Here is a 25,175-nt window from a genome sequence, read left to right on the forward strand (position 1 = left end):
AAGACTTGTACTAGGACTTAAGTAGAAAAGAGAGAGGTGGGAAATTCTTTGCTACCAAGTGAGAACCACAGGAGATAATGGGCTAAATGGTGCCTTAGATAAACGAAATACATCAAAGATTCATAGTGGATGGGAGGAGGCAACAAAAAAGCTTTGGAACCCGATTTCCAAGCAGGCAACTGCATGGGAGGAAATGGGCTGGTGTAGGATCTGGAAGTGAGGTTAGGGGAGAAGAATCTCTCACTCACATCCCTCCAACTCCCTTGTGCTCATGAGTCACCCTGTGGCCTCTGGCCAGTCCTTCCAAGTTCTGCCTCCATCTGTCCTCAGGAAAAATGGGCACTGTAATAATAAAAGCACAGCAAAAAGCTGGAAAGGTTTGGACTCCTCACAGCAAAAGGCCACTGAGATGCCAGATCTGATGATCTCAGTAAAAGAACAGCTTAAGGCACCTGTCCTAGACTTCCTGAGCACACAGTTAAAAAAAAGCCAACCACAGGATGAATATCCAGCAAATGCGACTGAACTTCAGCAACCGGGTGTCTGACGAGGTTTAATGAAAAGATTTTACCTGAATCCTGACACATTGTAGAAATATATCAAATAATCAGACTGAATATCCCACAGTAACAAAAGCTGATTATCAATTGATAGATGAGGTACAAAAAGCACAAACCTCACAACATTTCACAGTGTTTTCAAGGAGGGCAATGTTCCACATAACACTTTGTGAAAACACTGGAGTCTGATGAAGGCCCCTGGGAAGTTCTACATACTGGGTAGTTCCACACACAGGGCTCTCTTCCTGATCTCACTCCTTTCTTCCTGGCTCTGCTCACAGGATTCTATATATTTAGATGTCAAGAGAAAGAAAAGAACATGGAGGTCCTTAAAAATTCTCTTGTTTTGTTTTTTTTTCTGTTAAGTTCAAAGCTCTTCACCATTTATGATCTCACTTTATCCCCAGGAAGGAGGGAGGAAGCAGGAGTCATTATCCTAATTTCATAGACAGACACCCAGGGCCCAGAGACTTTGACTCACCTAAGGTCATATAGAAGACCAGTGTCTGAGCTGGGCCCACAACAGGGACTCTCCACAGCTCCCAATTTATCATGTAAGCAGTGAGAATCTACCTAAAAATTAACTTTTCCTAAAGAAGACACTGGGGTTTCCCCAGTGGCTCAAGGGTAAAGAATCCACCTGCAATGTAGGAGATTCAGGAGATGAGGGTTCGATCCCTGGGTTGGGAAGATCCCCTGGAGAAGGGCATGGCAACCCACTCCAGTATTCTTGCAGGGAAAATCCCATGGACAGAGGAGCCTGACAGGCTACGGTCCATGGAGTCACAAGGAATCAGACACAACTGAAGCAAATGAGCACAAAGATAACACATTCTTACACTGTATGTACCAAAAAGATACAAATGCACAGTTGTGGAAAGAAATTTGGTAGAGATAACGAGGCTAAAAAATTATTGGTATAAATGATTTTAAGATATTGCTCATAATATCTACTTGATACAGTCTACTTGATCTACGCTCCCAAGACCTCTATAGTAACTATCATCCAAACATACAACCTATAATCAAAACTCCCTTATTACATTACAGGTGGCATATTGACCAGGGCCAAAGAGAAAAGTTCAGTTCAGAAGATGTCTGGTTCATTTCCTGGTCTTGGGTACAAGCTCACATCTAGAAGGGTTATGTGTTAAGGAAGACAGTTCACCTATTTCCCATGAGAATTCTGAAGGGAGCATGTCCTCTCCTCCCATAACTCCACAGGACAAAATGAACCCCCATGAAGAGCCACATAAAGAAGGAAGGGGATGTTGTGCTGCCTGTCTGAATGGAATATCCTGGAGAATCTCTCAGCTCGAGTTTCCTCAGGGATATTCTATGGAATGTCACCGCCAGAGGATAGGTCAAGGGGAAAAATTGGAGTTGATGGCCCATGAGTTTCAGGTATAGTTACACTGGAGTCCTCCTTTGGAAACTCACAATACACATGAGGCTTTGAGAAGCGCTGCTGTATAAGAATAATAAATAAATAACTTCTTTCAATTTGCTTAACCCCTGGTTCCTAAGTTTAGTTAATGATAGCACCTCAAGTACCTGAATACTTGAAACCAGTACTTTGACTAATCAAAAGGTATCATACTGCCATAATAAAGCAAAAAACAGCTATCTTGAGCTTTCTATGTGGGCTGTAATCAGCATGATCTTAACCACCTACCACCTGGACCCTTCTCTAACTGCCTGGAACTTGGAATCATGCATTTAAGACTAACTTCTTCTCATGGAGAACAGAAGAAAAGTTAACACATTAAAAAAGGGAGAGCCTCAGAAGGGGAACAGGAATGACTGAGCTCTTCTACTTTTGATTCATCAAATTCTGGCCACTAAAAACAAAATTCACACTGGAGACAAACCAAATTTCAAAGAATACCCTACTATCAATATCTTCCAGACCCCCAAGGTATTATTATTTCGTTAGCTCTAAATTTCCATGGTTCCCACATCAACAGATTGGCCCAAAGGAGCAGACCACATCTGGCCAAGCCCAGCTCAGTCACTGAGTGATGTCTGGCAGAGAACTTAACCTCACCATGGCCCTGTTTCTACATCTGGAAAGTGGAGACAGCAGCCCTTTCATCAGAATAGGCTGGTTGGGGGACACCTCATAAAAAGAAGATTGTAAAACCGTTTGCAATACATTCAGTGTCCTATAAAATCTTAATAATTATAATCAAGCTGTGTCTAGAAGTCTGCAAGGTCTGCACATGACAAGTAGTAGTCACTGCTCTGGTATCTGATAACAGGACATTCTCACCCCCAGTGCCTTCTTTAGCTGCACAAACTGGTCTCGGCCAAGTCTGGCTTCTTCATACCAAGTTGTCAAGTGAAAAACATGGTGGAAGCCAAGTCATCTTGGTCTAATCAGCATCACGTTTCACTGGAGACAAGATTTTCCCAGCATCCTATCAAAGATCATGAACTTTTGTATAACTATGGCTGAGGAGACTGCCTGCATGAAAACTGACCCCCACTTCAGAGGACTGCCCCACTGTACAGCATGTGTTGGTCCTAATCACATCACAGGGGACAAAGCATCAGCTGAACTACAATGGAGGCGGTAAAAAGATCTTTTAACTGGCACTTTCCATATCAAAGTACTGTCACCTCCACACTGGCAGCAAAGGACTAAAGGAATAGTACTGATGGTACAGAGTATGGGTATCCATACACAATCCAGATAGATCGGGATTCAAATTCCAGCTCTGCCACTTGCCAACTTCTTTGACCTCAGGTATGTCACCTAACATCTCAAAGTCTCAGTTTCCCCATCTGTAAAATGAAAATAATCAGGCTTACTACACGGATTGGTTAAGAACTAAATAACAGACAGCAGTTACTATCACATATGGTTTCCAGTGATGGTGACAGTGATGATGGTGATGATCACAAAAATGAAAACAGACTCTCAACATTCTGTCAGTGCCTCCACTAAAATTCCCTCCACTGAATTGGAGATGTAGGACAGAGGTATTATTACTTCATGTTTGTGTTCTCAGTACCTGGACCAATGCTTAATAAATTTGATTTAGACTTTTGTTTTTATTTTCATGACTCTTGGAGGTGGATCAAAAAAGATCTTACTACGATTTATGTCCAAGAGTGATCTGTCTATGTTTTCCTCTACAAGTGTTACAGTATTACATTTAGGCCTTACATTTAGGTTTTTAATCCCATTTTGAGTTTATTTTTGTGTCTGGTGTTAGGGAGTGTTCTTATTTCATTCTTTTACATGTAGCTCTATAATGGCATGGGGCTTCCCTTGTGGCTCAGCTGGTAAAGAATCTGCCTGCTATGCGGGAGACCTCGGTTGGGAAGATCCCCTGGAGAAGGGAAAGGCTACCCACTCCAGTATTCTGGCCTGGAGAATTCCAAGGACTATACAGTCCATGGGGTCACAAAGAGTCAGACAGGACTGAGGGACTTTCTCTCACTCACTCTATAATGGCATACATGGGGAAAAAATCTAAAGGAGAGTGGATATATGTATATGTAAAACTGATTCACTTTGCTGCACACCTGAAACTAACACAACATTGTAAATCAATTGTACTACAATAAAAAAAGATTGTTTTAAATCTTGATTAGACTGATTTGATTATATGATGCTGAATGCAGAAGATTAGGCTAAAAGATGACAGATGCTTGGATTAAAAAGATGAGACTTCCTTCATGAATTATTGTCTACATATGGGCAAAACCAGTCCACTTAGCCTGCCTAGGCTGGTGCCCCAGGGAGTTTTCCTCACTGAAGCAAATTCTGCTTGTTCAAGTCTTCGTTTGAATAATAATAGCAGAGGAAGCTCAAAGTGACTCAGGTGGTACTCTTGGAATTCCTTTTAAGATGTAGATATGAAACCAGTCCCTTGGCAAAAATAATTTCTTTTTCACAACCTTTGGTTTTAATCTTCAAAAGAAAGCACTGACCAGCCCAAGATAGGAAGAACTAGGATCTTCATTTTAATGTCACTACTCTTGCCCTCCTCATCCTTACTCCCACCACTTGTGTCCGGACAATCCAGCCACCTATTCCATACACAGAGCAAGGTTTAAAAAATAATAAAGTTGGTCCTTTCTCCTATCAACGGTCCATTGTGACTTCTCTCACATACTCCTTTTCTACCCACCCTCTTCTTCCTTATCTGCCATCAAAAAGTGACTTCTTCTGGACTCTTAAAGGATTATTTTCTGATCATGGAAATTTTATATAGTCTTATGTATAACATAAACGTAATTTATTCATTATTTCAATCAACAAATATTTCCTGAGTACTTGCTTCATATAAAGCACTGGGAATACAGCAACATACAAAACAGATATGTAGGTTCATGGAACCTACATCCTACTACAGTCAACTCCTTCCTCAATGAATTGATAGATGGATGGCTAAAACAAACATCTCTCTGTAAGGTCACTCCTTGAAAGGACCAAGGAGACACAGCCCTTTATCTCCACCATAGCGGAGAGTAATAAACTCTCCACTATAATCTGACAGATCAGCCATCTTTTCTTAAAATATACTTTGCCCATTTCTATTCCCCAGCTTTCCTCACACTGCCTGTAATGCCACCCCCTTGACCTGCCTGATATCCACTCAACTTATGCTGAATAAGCCCCATCTCCTCCCAGGACCCCTCTCAAACTGATTCTTTAGCCAGCAGTGGCATCTTCCTTCTTTAACCTGTAGAACACTTATGTATTATAACCAGACTTTACAATTACTTCATATTCTCTGAATGCCCAGGATGGTATCTTTGCCAGTGCTATAATGCTCCCTTTAACCTAATGTAGTACCTTCCATTTAACAGGAACTTTAGTGAAAGTTTTGATAAGCTGAATAGTAAGAGACTGTGGGGGGCTTTCTAGGTGGCATTAGTGGTAAAGAACCTGACTGCCAATGCAGGAAACAGAAGAGACGCGGGTTCCAAAAGATCCCCTGAAAGAGCACATAGCAACCCACTACAGTATTCTTGCCTGGAGAATCCCATGGACAGAGGAGCCTGACAGGCTATGGTCCATATTTGCAAAGAGTTGGACCCAACTGAAGCTACTTAGCACACATGCACACAAGACACTGTGGATATTCATGGGACAGGCTGGGGTACATAAATCACAATCACTATTCTAGGACTTGTAGTCAGAGACATTAAAAAATTTATGCACCCTGGAATGCACAAAAGGGACCCCAAAATCTAATTTTGAAATATACTGGAAATGAAAGAGGAGATTATATTAATGTCAGAAAAACTAACTTGTGCCCTATGAGAAGCTGTAACCATTCCACTTCTGTAACACCTATAGAGGAAGATCACTGCAGATGGTGACTGCAGCCATGAAATTAAAAGATACTTGCTCCTTGGAAGAAAAAGTATGACCAACCTAGACAGCATATTAAAAAGCAGAGACATTACTTTGCCAACAAAGGTCCATCTAGCCAAAGCTATGGTTTTTCCAGTAATCATGTATGGATGTAAGAGTTGGACTATAATGAAAGCTGAGCGCAGAAGAATTGATGCTTTTGAACTGTGGTGTTGGAGAAGACTCTCGAGAGTCCCTTGGACTGCAAGGAGATCCAACGAGTCTATCCTGAAGGAAATCAGTCCTAAATATTCACTGGAAGGATTGATGCTAAAGCTGAAGCTCCAATACTTGGTCACCTGATGCGAAGAACTGACTCATTGGAAAAGACCTTGATGCTGGGAAGGATGGAGGACAGGAGGAGAAGGGGACAACAGAGGATGAGACAGTTGGATGGCATCACCAACTCAATGGACATGAGTTTGAGCAAGCTCCGGGAGTTGGTGACAGACAGGGAAGCTTGGTATGCTGCAGTCCATGAGGTCGCAAAGAATCGGACACAACTGAGCAACTGAATTGATAGAGGAAGTGGTTCACTTCAAAGACCCAAGTTGTGCTGCCAGAAGCACTTTTCTTGTAATTTGGGAAATGCTCTCAAACAATGTGGTTATAGATGAGACTTTATTGAAGAACCCTCCGCTGAAAGCTGACAGCAAGTCAGCTAAGCCCAGGGGTAGATGGAGCTTAGTCAGTCATGCAGAGAAGCAGCATCCACTCTGCATCTGCAGATAAGGGAAAGCCTCAAAGAAAAATATTTGAAAATTTCCAATTACATTTGACAGAATAGCTAAAAAGCTTATGTACAACCACTTTAGTGAGTTTTAAGGCTTTAAAATTTCATTTAGTTTCACTGCACTTAAAAAAATTCTCTGAATATTCTGTCAGGGGGGCTTACCTGGTGGCTTAGACGATAAAGAATCCACCTGCAATGCAGAAGGCCCAGATTCGATCCCTGGGTCAGGAAGATCCCCTGGAGAAGGGAATGGCTACCCACTCCAGTATACTTGCCTGGAGAACCCCATGGACAGAGAAGCCTGGTGGGCTACAGCCCGTGGGGTCACAAACAGTCAGACACGACTGAGCAATAAGCATGCATGCATTCTGTCAGGTACAATATAAAATGAGTAAAGAAAATACACTCTTGTTTCTAGAAACATTGACTCCTAGAAGTTCTCCTATGTCTGCTCTTTTTTATCTTAGAATAAACTTTTAAATCTCTGCTATTATTCTGCTGTTTATCTTCTCTTTGTTTTGTCTCTTTTCTCTTGGAAGTAAACTTTTGTTTTTCTTTTTAATGTATTTACATTTTAAATAAGTAACACATTCACATGGCTCATATATCAAACTGTATAAGAAAATACACAGTAAAAAGACACTTCCCCACCTCTCTCCCTACAGGTAACCACTGTTATGTGGTTTGTATGTCCTTTGGAGAAAAATTTTTAGCATACAATAGCAAATACAAGCAAATATTGCCTCATCTTTGGAATTAAACCTTTCTTATCACAATATGTCCCACTCCATCAGGGGCAGGGTTGGAATACCTTCTGGTAGGAAGTGCCTTGCACCATGCCTGGCATAGAAGAGGGATGCTATTATATAGGAAGCACTCAGTAAATGTTTGTGGGCCTAAAGAGGCTACTGCAGGAAGAACAGAGAAATGCACACACACCCTGACTTCTGTTCCTCCACTAATGCTATTAACTCACTCAGATTCTCAGTTGAAGCAAAGGACAAGGACCTTGCCTTGTGCCCCCTCCCAAAGTCCCTTCAACATGATCTTATTTCTCTACCAGAGTGGTTTTGAGGATCGGATGGAGAAAATGAATTTTTTAAAGGAGAAGACACAAAGAAATGAGGAAAGGAAAGCAACTAAAAGAAGGATGCAAGAGAGGAATGGAAGGTGGAATCCAGAGAAGCATGAGCCCCTTTGAAAGGGAAGGGTCAGATGAAAGCCACTAAAAATTCTGATCATTACCTGAACCCCATTTCATCCCCATTCCATCGCCATCCTTCTGTCAGACATAAGGTGTGATTCAGGACACTGAAACACTCGAGATTAGGGCTCAATAAATTTATCATGACACAAGTGATTACTGAACATCAGCGCCTTGAGAAAACATTCCAAGCCAGACTGGCACATGCCTGCCTGTGCTGACAGTGCTCTTTCCCACGACCCAAAACATCTGTTGAGTATGAAGCCTCAGCTCCTAATCGCCTTTATGTTATGCTTTGCTGTCAGAAACAAAACCTCTCTCTCAAAATAATTTTTGAGATTTCTCTAGATTTATATCCTCTTATCTCATCCCAAAGAGCGACTTACCATTTTATTAGAAACAGATCTAAGTCCCAGAATAGAGAATGTCACATAGTACCTCTACCTTTGAGGAACTATGGCCCTTCTTTCACATGGTAGCTGTGAACATTTTTATAACAGATATCAGAAAGTCTCCCCAGTCCAATCAAAAACATCTGCTCCCTTCATGCAGAGTATGTTCACAATATTACAAAAATTAAGTTTGTATTTCCCATTCAGTGTGTCTTTTGACAAATTCCAAAGCTCTGCCCTACTGGTTAAGACAAAAATACAATTACAGAACAGAGAAAACAAATCACTTGCAATCTATGGCCAGCGTGATGACAAAGAAAGCCAGGAACCCTCCGCTCCTCTGGGTGCCATTAGGAGTGGGCCCAAGGTGGAACTGCTCTCTCTGAGCACTCATGCCCCGTCACCATGTAAGGCATGATGTAAGATGAAAGCATCTGCTGACTCTCAGAAGTATAATTATCACCAGGGTGGGGGTATAATTAAAGTACGGATAATTTACCTTGAAGAAGATAAAAATTAAGAATTATTAATGATCATAATTAGCCCTGTTATATCTAAGAATCACAAAATGCTTTACAAGCTGTAATTATCACAGCTCCCACTCTGAGGAAGGGATTCATATCAGCTTCTTGTTTACCAGAGGGGTGAAGTGATGGGCACGGGGGGGAAGGCTGAAAGGGGTGGAGTCATGCTTCTCTGTCATCTGTCCTGTAAAGTGGCGAAACTAGAGAGGGGCCCCAGAAGGGCTGACTCCCATTATGGTGTATGCCCTCATCCCCAAGCCACCACCCCAGCTGACAGAACTCCATCTCAAATCAAGCCACTCATCTCATTCAGACTTGTTGGCCATTTAAACTGCTGTAATGCAATAAAACTGTTCCATATCAGCAAGGATTTTACTAAACACTTAGTAGAAATAATAGATACAGCATTGCCTTCAAGGAACTTAAAACCTAATGAAGGAGACAAAACAAGCACCCATTAAATTAGAGAAAAGTATGGAAATTACACATTAACTAGTGCTAGGTTGTATGATGCTGACTAAGCATGCTCTGGAAAAAATTTTCAATTGTAAGATCATTATGTATAAAGGTCAAGCAAGGTTTTGGGAGTAGATGGAACTTGTGTGGGGCCTCAAAGAAAATATGTTAGGTTTTGGACTGGCAGAGGTAGGGTTCCAGGGGATAGGTCATTGAATAAAAAGAAACAACAGGAAAATTTGAAAGGCTTAACATATAATTTTAAAGAAAAAGTCTTCATTGAAGAAAGGTTTAGAGAACTTACCAATGAAACTTACTTTCTTTAAAGCCATCTAAAATCATTATACTTAGATATTTTCCCAGAATCCACATCATGGCTCACACTGGGTTTTGGAGAAGCCCATTAGGCTGAGGATGACAGTGGAATTTTCACTGTTTTATCTAAATTTTCATTTTAGTGGTTTTTCCAATAAGGCCAAGACAGATCCTGGTTCTGCTAGAATGCCACAGAATGTCAAGTATATTATCTACTTTTTCTGGGTTCTGAGAAAAGAAAATGGGTTCTGTGGTCTCTATCTCTGGAAAAACCTAAGACCATCTCAGTTTTCTGTCTGTTACTCCAACAGAGCTCCACACCCAAAGATTTCAGCATAGATGAGGCTTCATGATTGATCTAATAATTATAAAGCATCTGAGTGATATAAATTTTATAATCTCTTTTCAATTCCTCTTAAAGAGTTCAAATCTCAAAGCCAAGAAACAGTACAACACTGCAGCTGTGCTCTGAACTCACCATCATTAACCCTTGATAAAGAGGAACATTTTTGCAGAATTGAGCACAGGCACTTGGATCATTCTTGGGCCAGTCAGTGACATTCTCTGACCTCTCAGTCTCCAGTCTATAAAATAAATATAAAGAGACTTTTTGTCTACAAAGAATATAGAGATCTTCAGGTGATTAAAAAAAAAAAAAACATTTTTTAATGAACCACAATGAGTGACACTGCCACATTTCAAGGATTCCAAGTTGGTCTTTAAAAAAAAATAGAATGAATGAATAAGTTAGGAATTGATAATTTTCTACGTTCTCTGACATTTACCAACCTTTTAAGGAATGATAAAGCAAAGAAAATAATTTCCTACCTAAGCATTATGTCAGGAGGTCCTTTTAAAATAATATTGTAAACTAATGGCACTGTTAAATACATGAACATTATATAACAGTGTAATATGATGAAGTGAAGGGTCACTTCATTAAGAATATCAAATCTGATTTTACAATTTAGCATTTGAACCTGCTTACAGTGTTTCTGATAATGGACCAAGAACAGCAAGGAAGAGAGTCTAGTTCTCTTAGGTTTGTTCAGGTTTTTAAACATTTTCTCTCACATTGTACTGACTTTAAACAAAGTGGTTAAGAGGGCCACTGAACTGAGAAGGGAATGGCAGTCCACTCCAGTATGTTTTCCTGGAGTATCCCATGGACAGAGGAGCCTGCCGGGCTATAGTCCATGGGGGTCACAAAGAGTCGGACATGACTGAGCGACTGAACCGAACTGAAGAGAGCCACCACTGAATTTAAGATTTAGATTCATTCAGAGTGGTGAAGGGTTTTTTCTGTTACTGTGAATGCAATTGCAGCAACTTTCTCAAGGATGTTCAGAAGCATCTTCCTTTTGGGTTTGCTTCTATATTTGTTTCTGCTTGTTCAACTATTTTAGATGATTGATGTGTATGTGTTTAGTTGCTCAGTCATGTCCGACTCTTTGTGACCCCACAGATTATATAGCCCGCTAGGCTCCTCTGTCTATGGGATTCTCCAGGCAAGAATACTGGAGTGGATTGCCATTCCCTTCTCCAGAGGATCTTCCTGACCCAGGGATAAAACCCGGGTCTCTTGCATTGCAAGCATATTCTTTACCCTCTGAGCTACAGGGAAGATCCACTAGATGATTAATATTTTCCCTTTATTCTCTTAGAACCTAATGAATGTCAGTCCTTTTTTGAGTGTATTGACTATAGAAGTGTAATGATATCATACAAATGCATCCCACCACCTGGGCTGAGGTCCCGTAACAGATCACACAGGTAGATAAAAACAGAATCAGACATAAGGCAAGGTTTGTTGAGGGAATTCCTTGAAAGGCACCCATAAAAAGGGCTATTACCCTCTGTGAGATATAGAGGTTCTGTGATGGTTTGTGGTTACAGTGTATATAGTGCTCATGATGATTCCATCTTAGAATTCAAAGATTAAGAGAACTCTATAAAACCCTAAATAGAAGGCAAAAAGAGAAATCTTTATTCTTCACTAAGGAGTTGCTACATCAAGTTTGCTGAGTCCAAGAAATGGTGACAGTTCTAAGAGAACCCTTAGATCACAAACATTGATGCTGAAGTCCTTAAGGATGAAGAATTGAGCAAGGCTTACAATTGTCTTCCCATTGCCAATCAATTCCACTTTCCTCTTCAACCCACTTCCAGGATAGCAACAAGGGAAGGGATGAATAGAATTCAAGATCACTATCATTCAGACCACCTTGAACATTAAAATACAGCCATCAGGACTTAGGTCCCAAATGTTCATACTCCATTGGAGGATCCTACAGAGTCTCATCAAAATTCAAAAAACCTATACTTGCTTCTGTTGGACAAAGGAAGAGAGAGAAATGCCAAAAATCACTGAATCATTTAATAGTCTCCATAAACCTATTACAAACCAAAGTTTCATACTGGCAGAAATGTAAGGGTGAGAGTCAACCAGGGATAAAATCCAGGTCCTTACAATAAAACAATGCTGATATTTGCAAATGATCACCAGAGTTGAGAAAGCCCTGACAAACATAATGGGTCAGAATGACTGATTACCTTAATGTGCTCCCATGAGAACCAGACTCAAGTGTTTAGGTGTCATAATCATCAGTAACTGGGGCTGAACAAGATGATTATATCTACAATAATGCATTACACCAGCTCTTTTCTTCCAGGGGCATCAATATGCTAATGAGAAAAGAAATGAGCAAATTTCATTTAGATAGACTATCACTAATAAAATCTCACAGATTTCAAGCTCTCTTATGAACAATTTGATGAAAACATATTTTTAAGTACCCTTCAAAATTATTTACTAAGGACATGATCTCCAATCTGTAGGAAAATCATCATAAGACCAAAGAATATAGATGCAAATGTTTTCCCACCAGCATTTTTAGAGAAGAAATTAAAACTAGTTCCTTACAAACTCTTTTTGACCTAGAATGGCCTCAGGCAGTTCCCCATGGACTGTCACATCCCAGAAAGAAATCATCTGGGCCTCATTAGTTTATGCCAAAATTTCTGGTTAACCTCAGCCTAGAATTTATCTTTTATAAAGTAAATGGTTTACAGGTCACTACTTTGTAATGAAATTGCAATTAACTAAGATTCTGAACATGAGTTTCTTTATTTAATTTTAACAATTAAGGAAAATTAGAGATTCTGCCAAATATTCTATCCTTTCATGTTAGGTGGAGCCAGTACTCAGTCAGGAGGAAAGGTCTGTGAACCTCGTGCCAAAGAGCTACGTGAGCAAATAGCAAGATAAACAAGTCATTCGTGGAGACAGAGGTGGAGCTGGGCTTGCATAGGAATGAATCAGGCCATCCCACAGAGTGGGTGTCTCCTTCCTAAGTTGCTCTTCAGGGCACAATTAAAACCTCTATAAAAGGCCCAGCTCCCAGCTATTCAGTACACCTGCCAGCAGTGTCAGCGAGCACTTGACCTCTTCCTCTGGTGAAGTGGGTAAGTCCCATTCGGTGGGATCATGTTCTTCTGTATGATTTTTCATTTTCCAGCTGTTGTAGATGTTGGGGGGGGAGTTAAGGAGGGTCTATGTGACAGATGGCATCAGTATCTTACAGATATACCTAATTCCTACTAACTCCATGCCATCTTTCTATGGAGCACTTAACTCTGTAAGTTTGTTTGCATATCAGGGGATGGAGGATGGTCATATGACTGATGTGGCTCAACTTCCTAAAAACTGCTCTCTCAAAAGTTTGCCAGCCCTCAGTTCTCTTTTTTATATTGCTTCTACCCAATATGGACTATGTTCGTGTGGTTATGGCACCTGAGGTATTTAAGTTGAGAAGCCACTAAAGAAGCCAGCTTTCCAGGTTCAGATTGACTCACCGAATCTGGCAGCCAGTCACAAAGCACCTAACAGAAACTTACAATGATTGAATACTTGTCATACATATGAATTAAGGCTAACAACATGAACTTTGTTTTCTGCATTGCTGCCAAGTCGCTTTAGTCATGCCCAACTCTGTGTGACCCCATAGACGGCAGCCCACCAGGCTCCGACGTCCCTGGGATTCTCCAGGCAAGAATACTGGAGTGGGTTGCTATTTCCTTCTCCGTTGCATAAAAGGGAAAAGTCAAAGTGAAGTCGCTCAGTCGTCCGACTCTTAGCAACCCCGTGGACTGTAGCCTACCAGACTCCTCCGTCCATGGGATTTTCCAGGCAAGAGTACTGGAGTGGGGTGCCATTGCCTTCTCCGTGTTTCCTGCATTAATATATCTAAATATTACAATACCACCTTTGACTAGGAAGTAGTACTTAAGAGCTGGTGACTTACGAATTATACTTCTAGATCTCTAAAGGACTATATAAAGTCAGGAAATAATCCACATTCCCTTTTTATTGTTCCAGTTACCACCAAATGTTTTGCTGGTACAATTAGGTTTACTTATCCATTTTAAGATCCTTCACCTTTTGGTTTTCACCTAGCCTCTTTGCTCAATTTTAGAGGAAAATTCTTATGAGTAGCAACATACCAAATCTAAATTCTACAATCGTCACTGTCTGATTTGAAAAATACTAGGGAATAGGAAGAAAGAGAAAGGATATGGATAATACAAACTGTGTAGAAAATCAAAAGCTAACTACAGGATAGCCTGAAGATACGTCCCTGGATTGAAATTTTTCAGGATCTCTCTTCCCTTTTATAAGCACTACGTGAAAGTGAAAGTCAGTCACACAGTCGTGTCCGAAGCCTTGTGATCCCATGGACTGCAGCCTGCCTGGCTCCTTAGTCCATGTAATTCTCCAGGCAAGAGTACTGGAGTGGGTTGCCATTTCCTTCTCCAGGGGATCTTCCCCACCCAGGGATCGAACCAGGGTCTCCTGTGTTGCAGGCAGATTCTTTACCAACTGAGCCATAGTCAAAGATAAAATGCTTTGAAAGCCCCAGCTGAAAATACTTTGGTAAAGTCAAATTATTTAGGGATCTGCCTGAAACTATGGAGAAAGCCTCCCCAAGATCAAAAACAGAGTTTGATTCTGAATCCTATTTTATTGTTCTAGGTTTACTTGAACTTGAAAAAAGAAAAAAAATGTCTCCACTTCTGAGGAGCATCTTTAATATCACTAAAATTTTCAATCAATATGCCTCACATGATTGTGATGGGACAACACTAAGCAAGAAAGACCTGAAGAATCTCCTTGAGAGGGAATTTGGAGATATCCTTCGGGTAAGAAATAACAAGAAAAGGAAATTTCTCTACTGATTTAGAGCTATGAAATTTCTTCTTAGGAGACCAGAGCAAGGAATGGTGACTTTATATTCATTTATTGCCATGACAGTTCTATACCATATTTCCCATTCATTTCTGAGTCTGAAGGTAATTAATTTGTTACTTAATTATTTAATCAGGCTCTTCTCTAGTAAAATGGCATTTCTGCAAATGTTTTGTTCTGTTTTCAAACATGGGTAAAAATCAAATCGGCATACTGGCTATTTCAGACAGAAATGGCTGCTGCAAATCCTCATAAATTTCCACTGCCTTCTCTCTTGAGGATGAATTCATTCTTATTTACCCAGCTATAACTTGTGCTCTTTTGATCAGCATTAAATTATACGATGCAAAAATTTCCAACGAATGTATACTTTAAAATTAGGTTGTTCACGTTTTACATGCGGACAAGGCTCCATACACACTGAGTGTTTTTCTAATTGTTCTTAATGTCTTTTGAGTACCAGTATATTATAAAACATACAGTGTGTGTGTGTGGAAGTTTACTACCTGTAAATAGTACATTGCAAAAGTTTTGATTTCTTTTTCAGAGACCACACGACCCAGAAACGGTAGACCTGGTCCTGGAACTTCAGGATCGCGACCGTGACGGGCTAATCGATTTCCATGAATTCCTCGCGATCGTTTTCAAAGTGGCTGCAGCTTGTTATTACGCTCTCGGCCAGGCCTCGGGGCTAAATGAGAAGGAAGCCAAGTGTGAGGGAAAGGGAACCCCGTTACAAGATCGCAGGAGGGAAGACCAAAGGAGATTCGAGCAACAGGACAGAAAACTAGAAGAACGCAGGCTGAAGAGGCAGGAACTGGAGGAGCTCGCTGAGGAAGAGGAGCTGAGGGAGAAGCAAGAAAGACTTGAGCAGAGGCTGCAAAGGCGAGAACAAGAAAAGTGTGGTGAAAAGGAAGAGCTGCAGCAAAGGTCCAAGGGTCGGGGGCCGGAGGAGCTTCTGAACCGAGAGCAAAGGCTCGAGAGGCAAGAGCAACGGGAGCGACAGCGCCTCCAGGTCGAACAGCAACAGCGGCAAAGAGGAGAGCTGCGTGAGCGCCAGGAAGAAGGGCAGCTCCAAAGGCGGGAGACTCAGGAGCTCAAGAGGGAGCGTCTGGAGGAAGAGCAGCAGCTGCAAAGGCAGAGGCGCGAGCGAGAGGAGCGGCTCTTGGAGCAGGAGAGGCGGGAGCAGGAGCTGCGGCGCGAGGAGCAGGAAAAACGGGAGCAGCAGCTAAGGCGCGAGCAAGAGGAGGCGGCGCAGGAAGAGAGCAGTGAGCGGGGCGAGAGCCGCACCCCGAGGTGTCAGTGGCAGCTAGAAAGTGAGGCCGACGCCCGTCAGTGCAAAGTCTACTCCAGGCCCCGCAAGCAAGAGCAGCAGAGGCGCCGCCAGGAGCAGGAGCTGCTCGAGAGGCAGCAGGAGCAGCAGATCCGCGAGGAGGTGCAGAGCCTCCAAGAAGATCAGGAGAGGCAACGACGCAAGGAAGAGGAGCGCTACGACCAAAACTGGAGGTGGCAACTAGAGGAGGAAAGCCAGAGACGCCGCTACACACTGTACGCCAAGCCAGCTCAACGGGAGCAGGTGAGAGAGGAAGGGCAGCTGCGGCTTGAAGAGGAGCAGCTGCTGAGGGAGAAGAGGCGCCAGGAGCGAGAAAGGCAGTATCGCGAAGTGGAGCTGCAGCGGGAGGAAGAGCGACTACAGCGGGAGGAGGAGAGGGTGCAGAGGGAGGAACGCGAGAACAGAAGGCGCCAGGAGCGAGAGAAGCAATATCTAGAAAAAGTGGAGCTGCGGGAGGAAGAGCAGCTGCAGAGAGAGGAACGCGAGAAGAGGCGCCAGGAGCGCGAGAGGCAATATCTCGAGAAGGAGGAGCTGCAGCGGGAGGAAGAGCGACTGCAGGAAGAGGAGCAGCTGCTGAGGGAGGAACGCGAGAAGAGGCGCCAGAAGCGCGAGAAGCAATATCTAGAGAAAGTGGAGCTGCGGGAGGAGGAGCAGTTGCAGAGAGAGGAGCAGCTGCAGAGAGAGGAACGTGAGAAGAGGCGCCAGGAGCACGAGAGGCAGTATCTTGAGAAGGAGGAGCTGCAGCGGCAGGAAGAGGGACTGCAGAGAGAGAAGCAGCTGCTGAGAGAGGAACGCGAGAAGAGGCTTCAGGGGCGCGAGAGACAGTATCTAGAGAAGGTGGAGCTGCAACGGGAGAAGGAGCAGCTGCAGAGAGAGAAGAGGCGCCAAGAGCGGGAAAGACAATATCGGGAAGAGGAGCTGCTGCGGGAGGAAGAGCGACTGCACAGAGAGGAGCAGCAGCTGCAGAGAGAGGAATATGAGAAGAAGAGGCGCCAGGAGCTCGAGAGACAGCTAGAGGAGGAGGAGCTGCAGCGCCTGGACAGGAAGAGGCAATTCCGGGATGAGGATCAGCACCAAAATGAAGTTCGTAATAACAGGGTTTACTCCAAACACCAAGAGAACAAAGAAAAGAGCCGGCAACTGGATGATTCCCGGGTGCGGGAGAGTCAGTTCCAGCAGGATAGGCGGCCCCTGCAGGATGAACAAGAAGAGAAAAGAGAACTCGAGCAAGAGAGGAGGAGCCGGCAAAAGCGTGACAGGCAATTCCCAGCTGAACAACTGCTGGAGCGAGAGCAGCAAAAGGAAACCGAAAGGCGAGACAGGAAATTCCGAGAGGAAGAGCAGCTACTGAAAGGGGAAAGAGAGGAGAAAATACGCTATCCGGAAGAAGACAGAAAGTTCCGCGAAGAGGAACAGCAGCTGCGCCGCCTGGAACGCGAGCAACAGCTACGCCAGGAGCGAGACAGAAAATTCCGCGAAGAAGAACAGCTGAGCCGCCAGCAACGAGACAGAAAATTCCGTGAGGAAGAGCAGCTCCTGCAGGAAAGGGAAGAACAACTGCGCCGCCAGGAACGCGACAGAAAGTTCCGCGAAGAGGAACAGCAGCTGCGCCGCCTGGAACGCGAGCAACAGCTACGCCAGGAACGAAATAGAAAATTCCGCGAAGAACAGCTCCTGCGAGAAAGGGAAGAACAGCTGCGCCTCCAGGAGCGCGAGCCGCAGCTTCGCCAGGAACGCGACAGAAAGTTCCGTGAGGAAGAACAGCTCCTTCAGGAAAGAGAAGAACTGCGCCGCCAGGAGCGCGACAGAAAGTTCCTAGAGGAGGAACAGCTCCTGCAGGAAAGAGAAGAACTGCGCCGCCAGGAGCGCGAGCCACAACTTCGCCAGGAACGCGACAGAAAGTTCCGAGAGGAGGAACAGCTCCTGCAGGAAAGAGAAGAACTGCGCCGCCAGGAGCGCGAGCCACAACTTCGCCAGGAACGCGACAGAAAGTTCCGTGAGGAGGCACAGCTCCTGAAAGAAAGGGAAGAACAGCTGCGCCGCCAGGAACGCGACAGAAAGTTCCGTGAGGAGGAACAGCTCCTGCAGGAAAGAGAAGAACTGCGCCGCCAGGAACGCGACAGAAAGTTCCGTGAGGAGGAACAGCTCCTGAGAGAAAGGGCAGAACAGTTGCGTCGCCAGGAGCGCGAGCCACAACTTCGCCAGGAACGCGACAGAAAGTTCCGTGAGGAGGAACAGCTCCTGAAAGAAAGGGAAGAACAGCTGCGCCGCCAGGAGCGCGACAGGAAGTTCCATGAGGAACACCTCCTGCGAGAAAGGGAGGAACAGCTGCGCCGCCTGGAGCGCGAGCCGCAGCGTCGCCAGGAGCGCGACAGAAAGTTCCGAGAAGAGGAACAGCTCCTCCGAGAAAGGGAAGAACAGCAGCTGCGCCGTCAGGAACTTGAGGGGGCCTTCTCCCAGGAGGAACAACTGAGGCGCGCCGAGCAAGAGGAAGATCAGAGACGTCAGAGGCAGAGAGACAGGAAGTTCCTCGAGGAAGAGCAGAGCCTCCAGCGCGAGCGAGAGGAAGAAAAGCGCCGCGTCCAGGAGCAGGAAAGGAAGTTCCTCGAGCAAGAAGAGCAGCTGCACCGTGAGGAGCAGGAAGAGCTGAGGCGCCGGCAGGAGCGGGAGAGGAAATTCCGGGAAGAAGAACAGCTCCACCGCCAGCAGCAGGAGGAGCAGAGGCGTCGCCAAGAGCGCGACGTGCAGCAGAGTCGCCGCCAAGTGTGGGAGGAAGACAAGGGCCGCCGGCAGGTCCTGGAGGCTGGCAAGCGGCAGTTTGCCAGTGTCCCAGTGCGCTCCAGCCCGCTCTACGAGTACATCCAAGAGCAGAGATCTCAGTACCGCCCTTAAGAGATGCTGCCAAATCCCGACACCTGCGGAAGCTTCGAGCAATGGAAAATGAGAATCATTGAATACCAAATGACTCTGGTTGTGGGGAAACTCTGGTGTTAGAATAACTCTTTTTTACAAAATCTTAAACTATACTTTTTCATGTGCCTTGTACTTCTGCCTTTTATTCTTCCTTAAATAGTGCTTTAGGGTGTCTTTGCTCTCTGGTGCAGATGTGGTGTGCATTTTTTAAAAACACAAAAGCCATTTAATTTGTTTAAGGAATTTTGTTTGGGGAACACGTTCATTCATTGCTTTCAGAAGTAACAAAAATATTGTGTCCATTTGAGATTCAAAAGAATGGGTCAGCTTTTTTATTTGTTGACCCATCTTGTAGAGAGCTCAGATATTTTTTATGTTCAAGTTGATATTTCTTCCTGGGCCTAAATTATGTTAATATTTATCTCCAAATAGCCTCCCACTTTTTGTGGCATAATTAGCACAGATTCTGCAAGGGGACTGAATTTTTCCAAGAACCCCTGAATGGTGCAGGAGGAATGGCTTCTCCAGAAACCGTCACTGTGAATTCAGCCCATAATTGGAAGAAATATCTGTAAGACTTGGAATTTGAATTAATTTCTTTTACACTTAACTCCATAAATATTTAAAATATCATGAAGCAAAAGCAAGGTGTTTCTCAAACAACTCCAGAGCTCAAACTTTAAAACCATGTCTGCTGTAGTCTGTAGCATTCAGTTCCTTTCCCCCAGCCTTGGATGCTCTTGAGAATGTTACTGCCTTTGTTAATTTTAGCTGAGAAGGGACCTGCTCAGCATTCTGTAAACATCTGTCTTGCTCTAGAGCCAACAAAAGATCACAGAGCATTTGGGGGTGGAGAAAAGGGAAGTTTTGTGGACAGAGGGGCAAGTCCCTAGAGGCCCTTTGACAAGCCCTGTCAGCCCACAATCCTTTGAGGCCTACTGATACTACCTTGGAGACATGTTAATTGGACTGTGTAAAAAATTAATAATAAATATTTTGGCAATTATTTTTGTCTGTTTTAACTGTGCATCAAACCATAACTCAAGATTTAATGGTCTGGGAACTGACATAACTTTCCAGTCATTTAAGGGTATTTGGTTACTATTATTGATGTCTACTTGTGAAAAAGAAAAAAAAAAAAAAAAACTATTCTCCACAACCATTTTTTCTCTATTAGAGTGAATGCTATATTATTTCTAACCCCAAGTTAGGATTCTTTTTCCAAGTATTTTTATTCTTGACTCTGCAGCTGTCTTTGTCCTTTTGAAATGGAGCAGGGCCCTATGGCCCTTCACCCCATATCTTTCCTTTTGTCTGTGGAAAACTTTAGTCAAAGAAGTTTAATCAGAGAAATGAGAACACATAGAAACAAAGGACAACAGTCAAAGGAGACCAAATAATAATAAGGTAGTCATTAGGTCAGTTTTCATTCCAATCCCAAAGAAAGGTAATGCCAAAGAATGTTCAGACTACTGCACAATTGCACTCATCTCACATGCCAGCAAAGTAATGCACAAAATCCTCCAAGCCAGGCTTCAAAAGTACCTGAACCAAGAACTTCCAGATGTTCAAGGTGGATTTAGAAAAGGCAGAGGAATCAGAGATCAAATTGCCAACATCCACTGAATCATAGAAAAAGCAAGAGAGTTCCAGAAAAACATCTACTTCTGCTTTATTGACTATGCCAAAGCCTTTGACTGTGTGGATCACAACAAACTGTGGAAAATTCTTAAAAAGATGGGAATGCCAGACCACCTGACCTGCCTCCTGAGAAATCTGTATGGAGGTCAAGAAGCAACAGTTAGAACTGGACATGGAACAACAGACTGCTTCCAAATCCAGAAAGGAGTACGTCAAGGCTGTGTATTGTCACCCTGCTTATTTAACTTGATGCAGAGTACATCATGAGAAACACTGGGCTAGATGAAGCACAAGCTGGAATCAAGGTTGCCAGGAGAAATATCAATAACTGCAGATATGCAGATGACACCACCCTTATGGCAGAAATCGAAGAAGAACTAAAGAGCCTCTTGATGAAAGTGAAAGAGGAGAGTGAAAAAGTTGGCTTAAAACTAACATTCAGAAAACTAAGATCATGGCATCTGGTCCCATCACTTCATCGCAAATAGATGGGGAAACAATGGAAACAGTAAGAGACTTTATTTTCTTGGGCTCCAAAATCATTGCAGATGGTGACTGAGACCATGAAATTAAAAGATGCTTGCTCCTTGGAAGAAAAGTTATGACCAACCTAGATAGCATATTAAAAAGCAGAGACATTACTTTGCCAACAAAGGTCTGTCTAGTCAAAGCTATGATTTTTCCAGTAGTCATGTATGGATGTGAGAGTTGGACTATAAAAAAAGCTGAGCGCCAAAGAATTAATGCTTTTGAACTCTGGTGTTGAAGAAGACTCTTGAGAGTCACTTGGACTGCAGGGAGATCAAACCAATCCATCCTAAAGGAAGTCAGTCCTGAATATTCATTGGAACGACTGGTGCTGAAGCTGAAGCTCCAATACTTTGGCCACTTGATGCGAAGAACTGACTCACTGGAAAAGACCCTGATGCTGGGAAAGACTGAAGGTGGGAGGAAAATGGCAGAGGATGAGATGGTTGGATGGCATCACTCACTGGATGAACATAAGTTTGAGTAACCTCCAGGAGTTGGTGATGGACCGGGAAGCCTGGCATGCTACAGTCCATGGGGTCACAAAGAGTCAGACACAACTGAGTGACTGAACTGAAGAATAGTCAAGACCTTTAATTCCTTCTCAAGGGCTTTAGAAAATATTCTGAGCCATATCTTGCAAGCTGTCTTATAGATACCAAAATCCCCACCAGGTGGAGAGGTTAACTACATGATGACCAGACTTTAGCCATGACATAAGCTGCCACAATTCTGACAACTGGCCTCAAAGAAATGGAAACAAACGGATCCTGGAATTAAAGATAACTATATCTAAAACAACCAGCATGATGCTGGTCAGACCATCAATGTCAATTTGAAGATAACTGTCAGAGATAACTGTGCTGTTCTGCATATACTCCCCTCACCCCTCACTTCTGTCTATAAAAGTTCTTGCCCCAGTGGTTGCCAGTGGGGGCAGTCGGCCATTGGACAGATGTCCACCACCCCCACCCCCAGTTGCCAGAATCTGAAAAAAAGCAAACTTTGCTTTCTACCAACCTGGCCTGTTTATTGGCTTTTAAGCAGCAAGTGGCCAGATCTCACATACCTTTTAGTAACACTTTCTGGTGGTGACTCACTGCTCATGACAAATAATGGTGCTTCCAGTACTTGTTAATATTTCCTTCTAAGAACACAGCAGCTTCTTGGTCTCTAACGTCTGATGAGCCAATAGAAGAAAATGGCCTGAAACTTCAGCTCGGCAATACAAAAATTAAATGACCTCTTGATTTAAGCAACACAATCCATGAGGTGACTAAGTCAGAAGGTGCTTAATAATAATCAGGCCAAAAGCATCAGACTATCAACTAAAGATCCAAACACCCCTGTTCCACCTGCTGGAATCTATATTTAATATTCACACCTTGGTAACTAGGAATAAATCTAAGGCGCTGATGTAAGATAGTATCAGTTCTAATTTTGAGGGTCATGGTTGAGAGGATTGCCTAAGATAGACACAACATTTTGGTCAATGGTGGAGACAAGAAAGCTAAGCCTATGGCTCCTGAGTATCATTCTGATAGAGTAAGGTGGCAATTTTTTCAAGGAGCAGGAGCTTCTCTCTCACTTTAACACAAATAGCAGATGCCCACTAAAGACAAATCTTGGGAATCCCCTGGTACTATCTTGGAGCTCCGTCTCTTTCAAATGATTTCTAACTGCAAAAGTACTTTCCTCTTAAGTGTATGCTTTTACTTACTAAGAATCTTCACAGAAACCCTGGAAAGAGCCTCACTGGCTTTCCCCAGGGTCCTCTCAGTGGACACTCATTCCAGAGCCTCCTTATAATCCCAATCCCAGGATACTTCTGAAATATACACTCATCATCTAAGTGACAGTTCAACATAATAACCATGATAAAAATAATCCAAGTCCTTCACACTTCTTGCAGCACTTCACAAGATGAGGAAAGAGCCAATTTCCAAAGAAGAAAGTATTGTTTCATCACAATTATAATAGCATGTACTTTAAAAGAAATCATTCAGCCTATGCCCTATGGCTCTTATTTTAGCATGCTGGCAGGAGAACATGCTGGCAGGCAACCCTCCTGCTTCACCAGGATAATGTATATGCCTTGAGGCTTTTGGGAAACTGGCTGCTTAACTGATAGTTTAAGGTGAACAGCTTTGGATTTGTGAACTCCGAAGAAGATTTAACTTCGGGACCAGGGACCAGGGACCAGGCTTGATCACTCAAGAGCTTTTGTATAGCAAAGTTGTATTAAAGTATAAAAAGGGACGGAGAAAGCTTCTGACATAGACATCAGAAGGGAGATGGAGAATGCCCCCCTTGCTAGTGTTAGCTAAGGGAGTTATATACTTCTTAATTAGTTATTACAATAAATCAAAAGAATGTCTCAAGGTTGTAAAGATCTTACTAGACCCACTCCTATAATTACATTTCAAGACAACAGGATTAGCCAGAAAGTTTTCAGGAAGGAGAAACTGTCCTCAAGCAGGATACATTGTTTTTACATAATCCTTAGTACAGAGTTTAAACTGAGTTGTTTGTTGTGTAATCATCAGTTCCTGGCTTAAAGAAAAAAAACGTTTTATGTGACTAGACTAAGGAATGTAGAGAAAAAGAGATGTTTGTCCTTGCCTCCTCCATGAGAATTCCAGACCCCTATCTCTGCTTCGAGAGCCCCAGACCCCTTTCTCCTCCTGAGGGACCCTGGACTTCTTATCAACGTGCCTAGGAATTGACTCTCTTATTAACTATGAACTGGGAGCTCTATTAACATCACCTTGGCTGATGCTGGAAAACGGGGTTGAGGGTTTATTATGCTGTGTGATGGAAAAACTGGTCTCCATGTGTTATGAATTATGTCCCCCCCGCCAAAGGTTGGAATGATGCAGTCCTAAACTTCAGTGCCTTAGAATGTAACCATATTTGGATATATAGTATTTAAATGGTAATCAAATTAAAATGATTTCAATAGGTGGGGCCTTAATCCAACATGAATATTGAGTGTCCTATAAGATGGGGAAAAATGGACATAGACAAAGGGAAAATTATGTAAAGACATAGGAAGAAGATAGCCATCTACAAGCCAAGGATAGAAATAAGGAACAGATCCTTCCCTTATGGGTCTCAGAAGAAATCAACTCTACTAACACCTTAACTTTTTACTTCTAGCTTCCATAACTTTGAAAAAATAAATTTCTGTTGGTTAAGCCACCCAGTCTTTGGCACTTTGTGATAATAGCCCTAGAAAACTAACATACCATGGAAAGTGAGATTATGTTTCTAGGGAAATCTACCTATATTGTGATAATCTTTATCCTTTGACATTGTACAGGTACAACTAGGTCCCAGTTGCTCAAAGACACTCTTTTTAAAGTAAATCTGCCATAGTTTCTATGGTATAGTGGAAGATTGCTACAAGGAATCAGAAGCCTGGGGTTCGTTCAGTTATTCATTGGACAAATATTTAGCGAGCATTTCCTATGTGCCAGGCATCCTAAGCAATATGCATACAGTGGTGAAGTAGTCATTCTGGTCTGTTTCTTCACTTTACTATCCACGTGTTCTCTTGCAAGCCACTTAAGTTGTCTGGGCCTCCACTGTTTCATATTCCAAATTATGAGACTGAAATAGCCACCAGGAAGGTTATTCTCAGGACTAAAAAAATTACTTTTATTCTAACATTTGGCTTATTCAGCTGTAACTCTCAAAGCAACTCAAATAATCCCTCATCCCAACATCTACCTTTAGCTAACAGAAAACACGGAAAAGAATTAGCTGATGAAGGTGATCAACAGACCCTAATTTCAGCATCAAAGTTCTTTTCTTTCTAGCCAGTCTGAACTGATCTCTCATTTGTTTCCCATATTCCTCCAGAGCACCTTCTTATCGTCCCAGGTTTATTCAATGAGGGAGAAGACCTTAAACCTACCCCCATTTTCTGTGACCCTAGTACTACCACCCAAAATT

General features: G+C 43.0%; 1 protein-coding gene across 1 annotated transcript in view; it reads left to right on the forward strand.

Moving 5' to 3' along the window:
- Positions 1 to 20,055, forward strand: part of LOC145505242 (uncharacterized) — a 44,587-nt gene extending 24,532 nt beyond the window's left edge. Inside the window, exons 3-6 of the mRNA XM_081486999.1 lie at positions 7,731 to 7,837; positions 12,950 to 13,023; positions 14,591 to 14,757; positions 15,351 to 20,055. Coding sequence (XP_081343125.1) covers positions 7,731 to 7,837; positions 12,950 to 13,023; positions 14,591 to 14,757; positions 15,351 to 19,028 — 4,026 coding nt within the window. The 3' untranslated portion in view covers positions 19,029 to 20,055. The remainder of the gene's footprint in view (positions 1 to 7,730; positions 7,838 to 12,949; positions 13,024 to 14,590; positions 14,758 to 15,350) is intronic.
- The last annotated feature ends 5,120 nt before the right edge of the window (positions 20,056 to 25,175 follow it).

Source organism: Giraffa tippelskirchi, chromosome 5 (assembly GCF_054371585.1).
Source record: "Giraffa tippelskirchi isolate mGirTip1 chromosome 5, T2T-mGirTip1v1.2.pri, whole genome shotgun sequence".
NCBI classification, from domain to species: domain Eukaryota; kingdom Metazoa; phylum Chordata; class Mammalia; order Artiodactyla; family Giraffidae; genus Giraffa; species Giraffa tippelskirchi.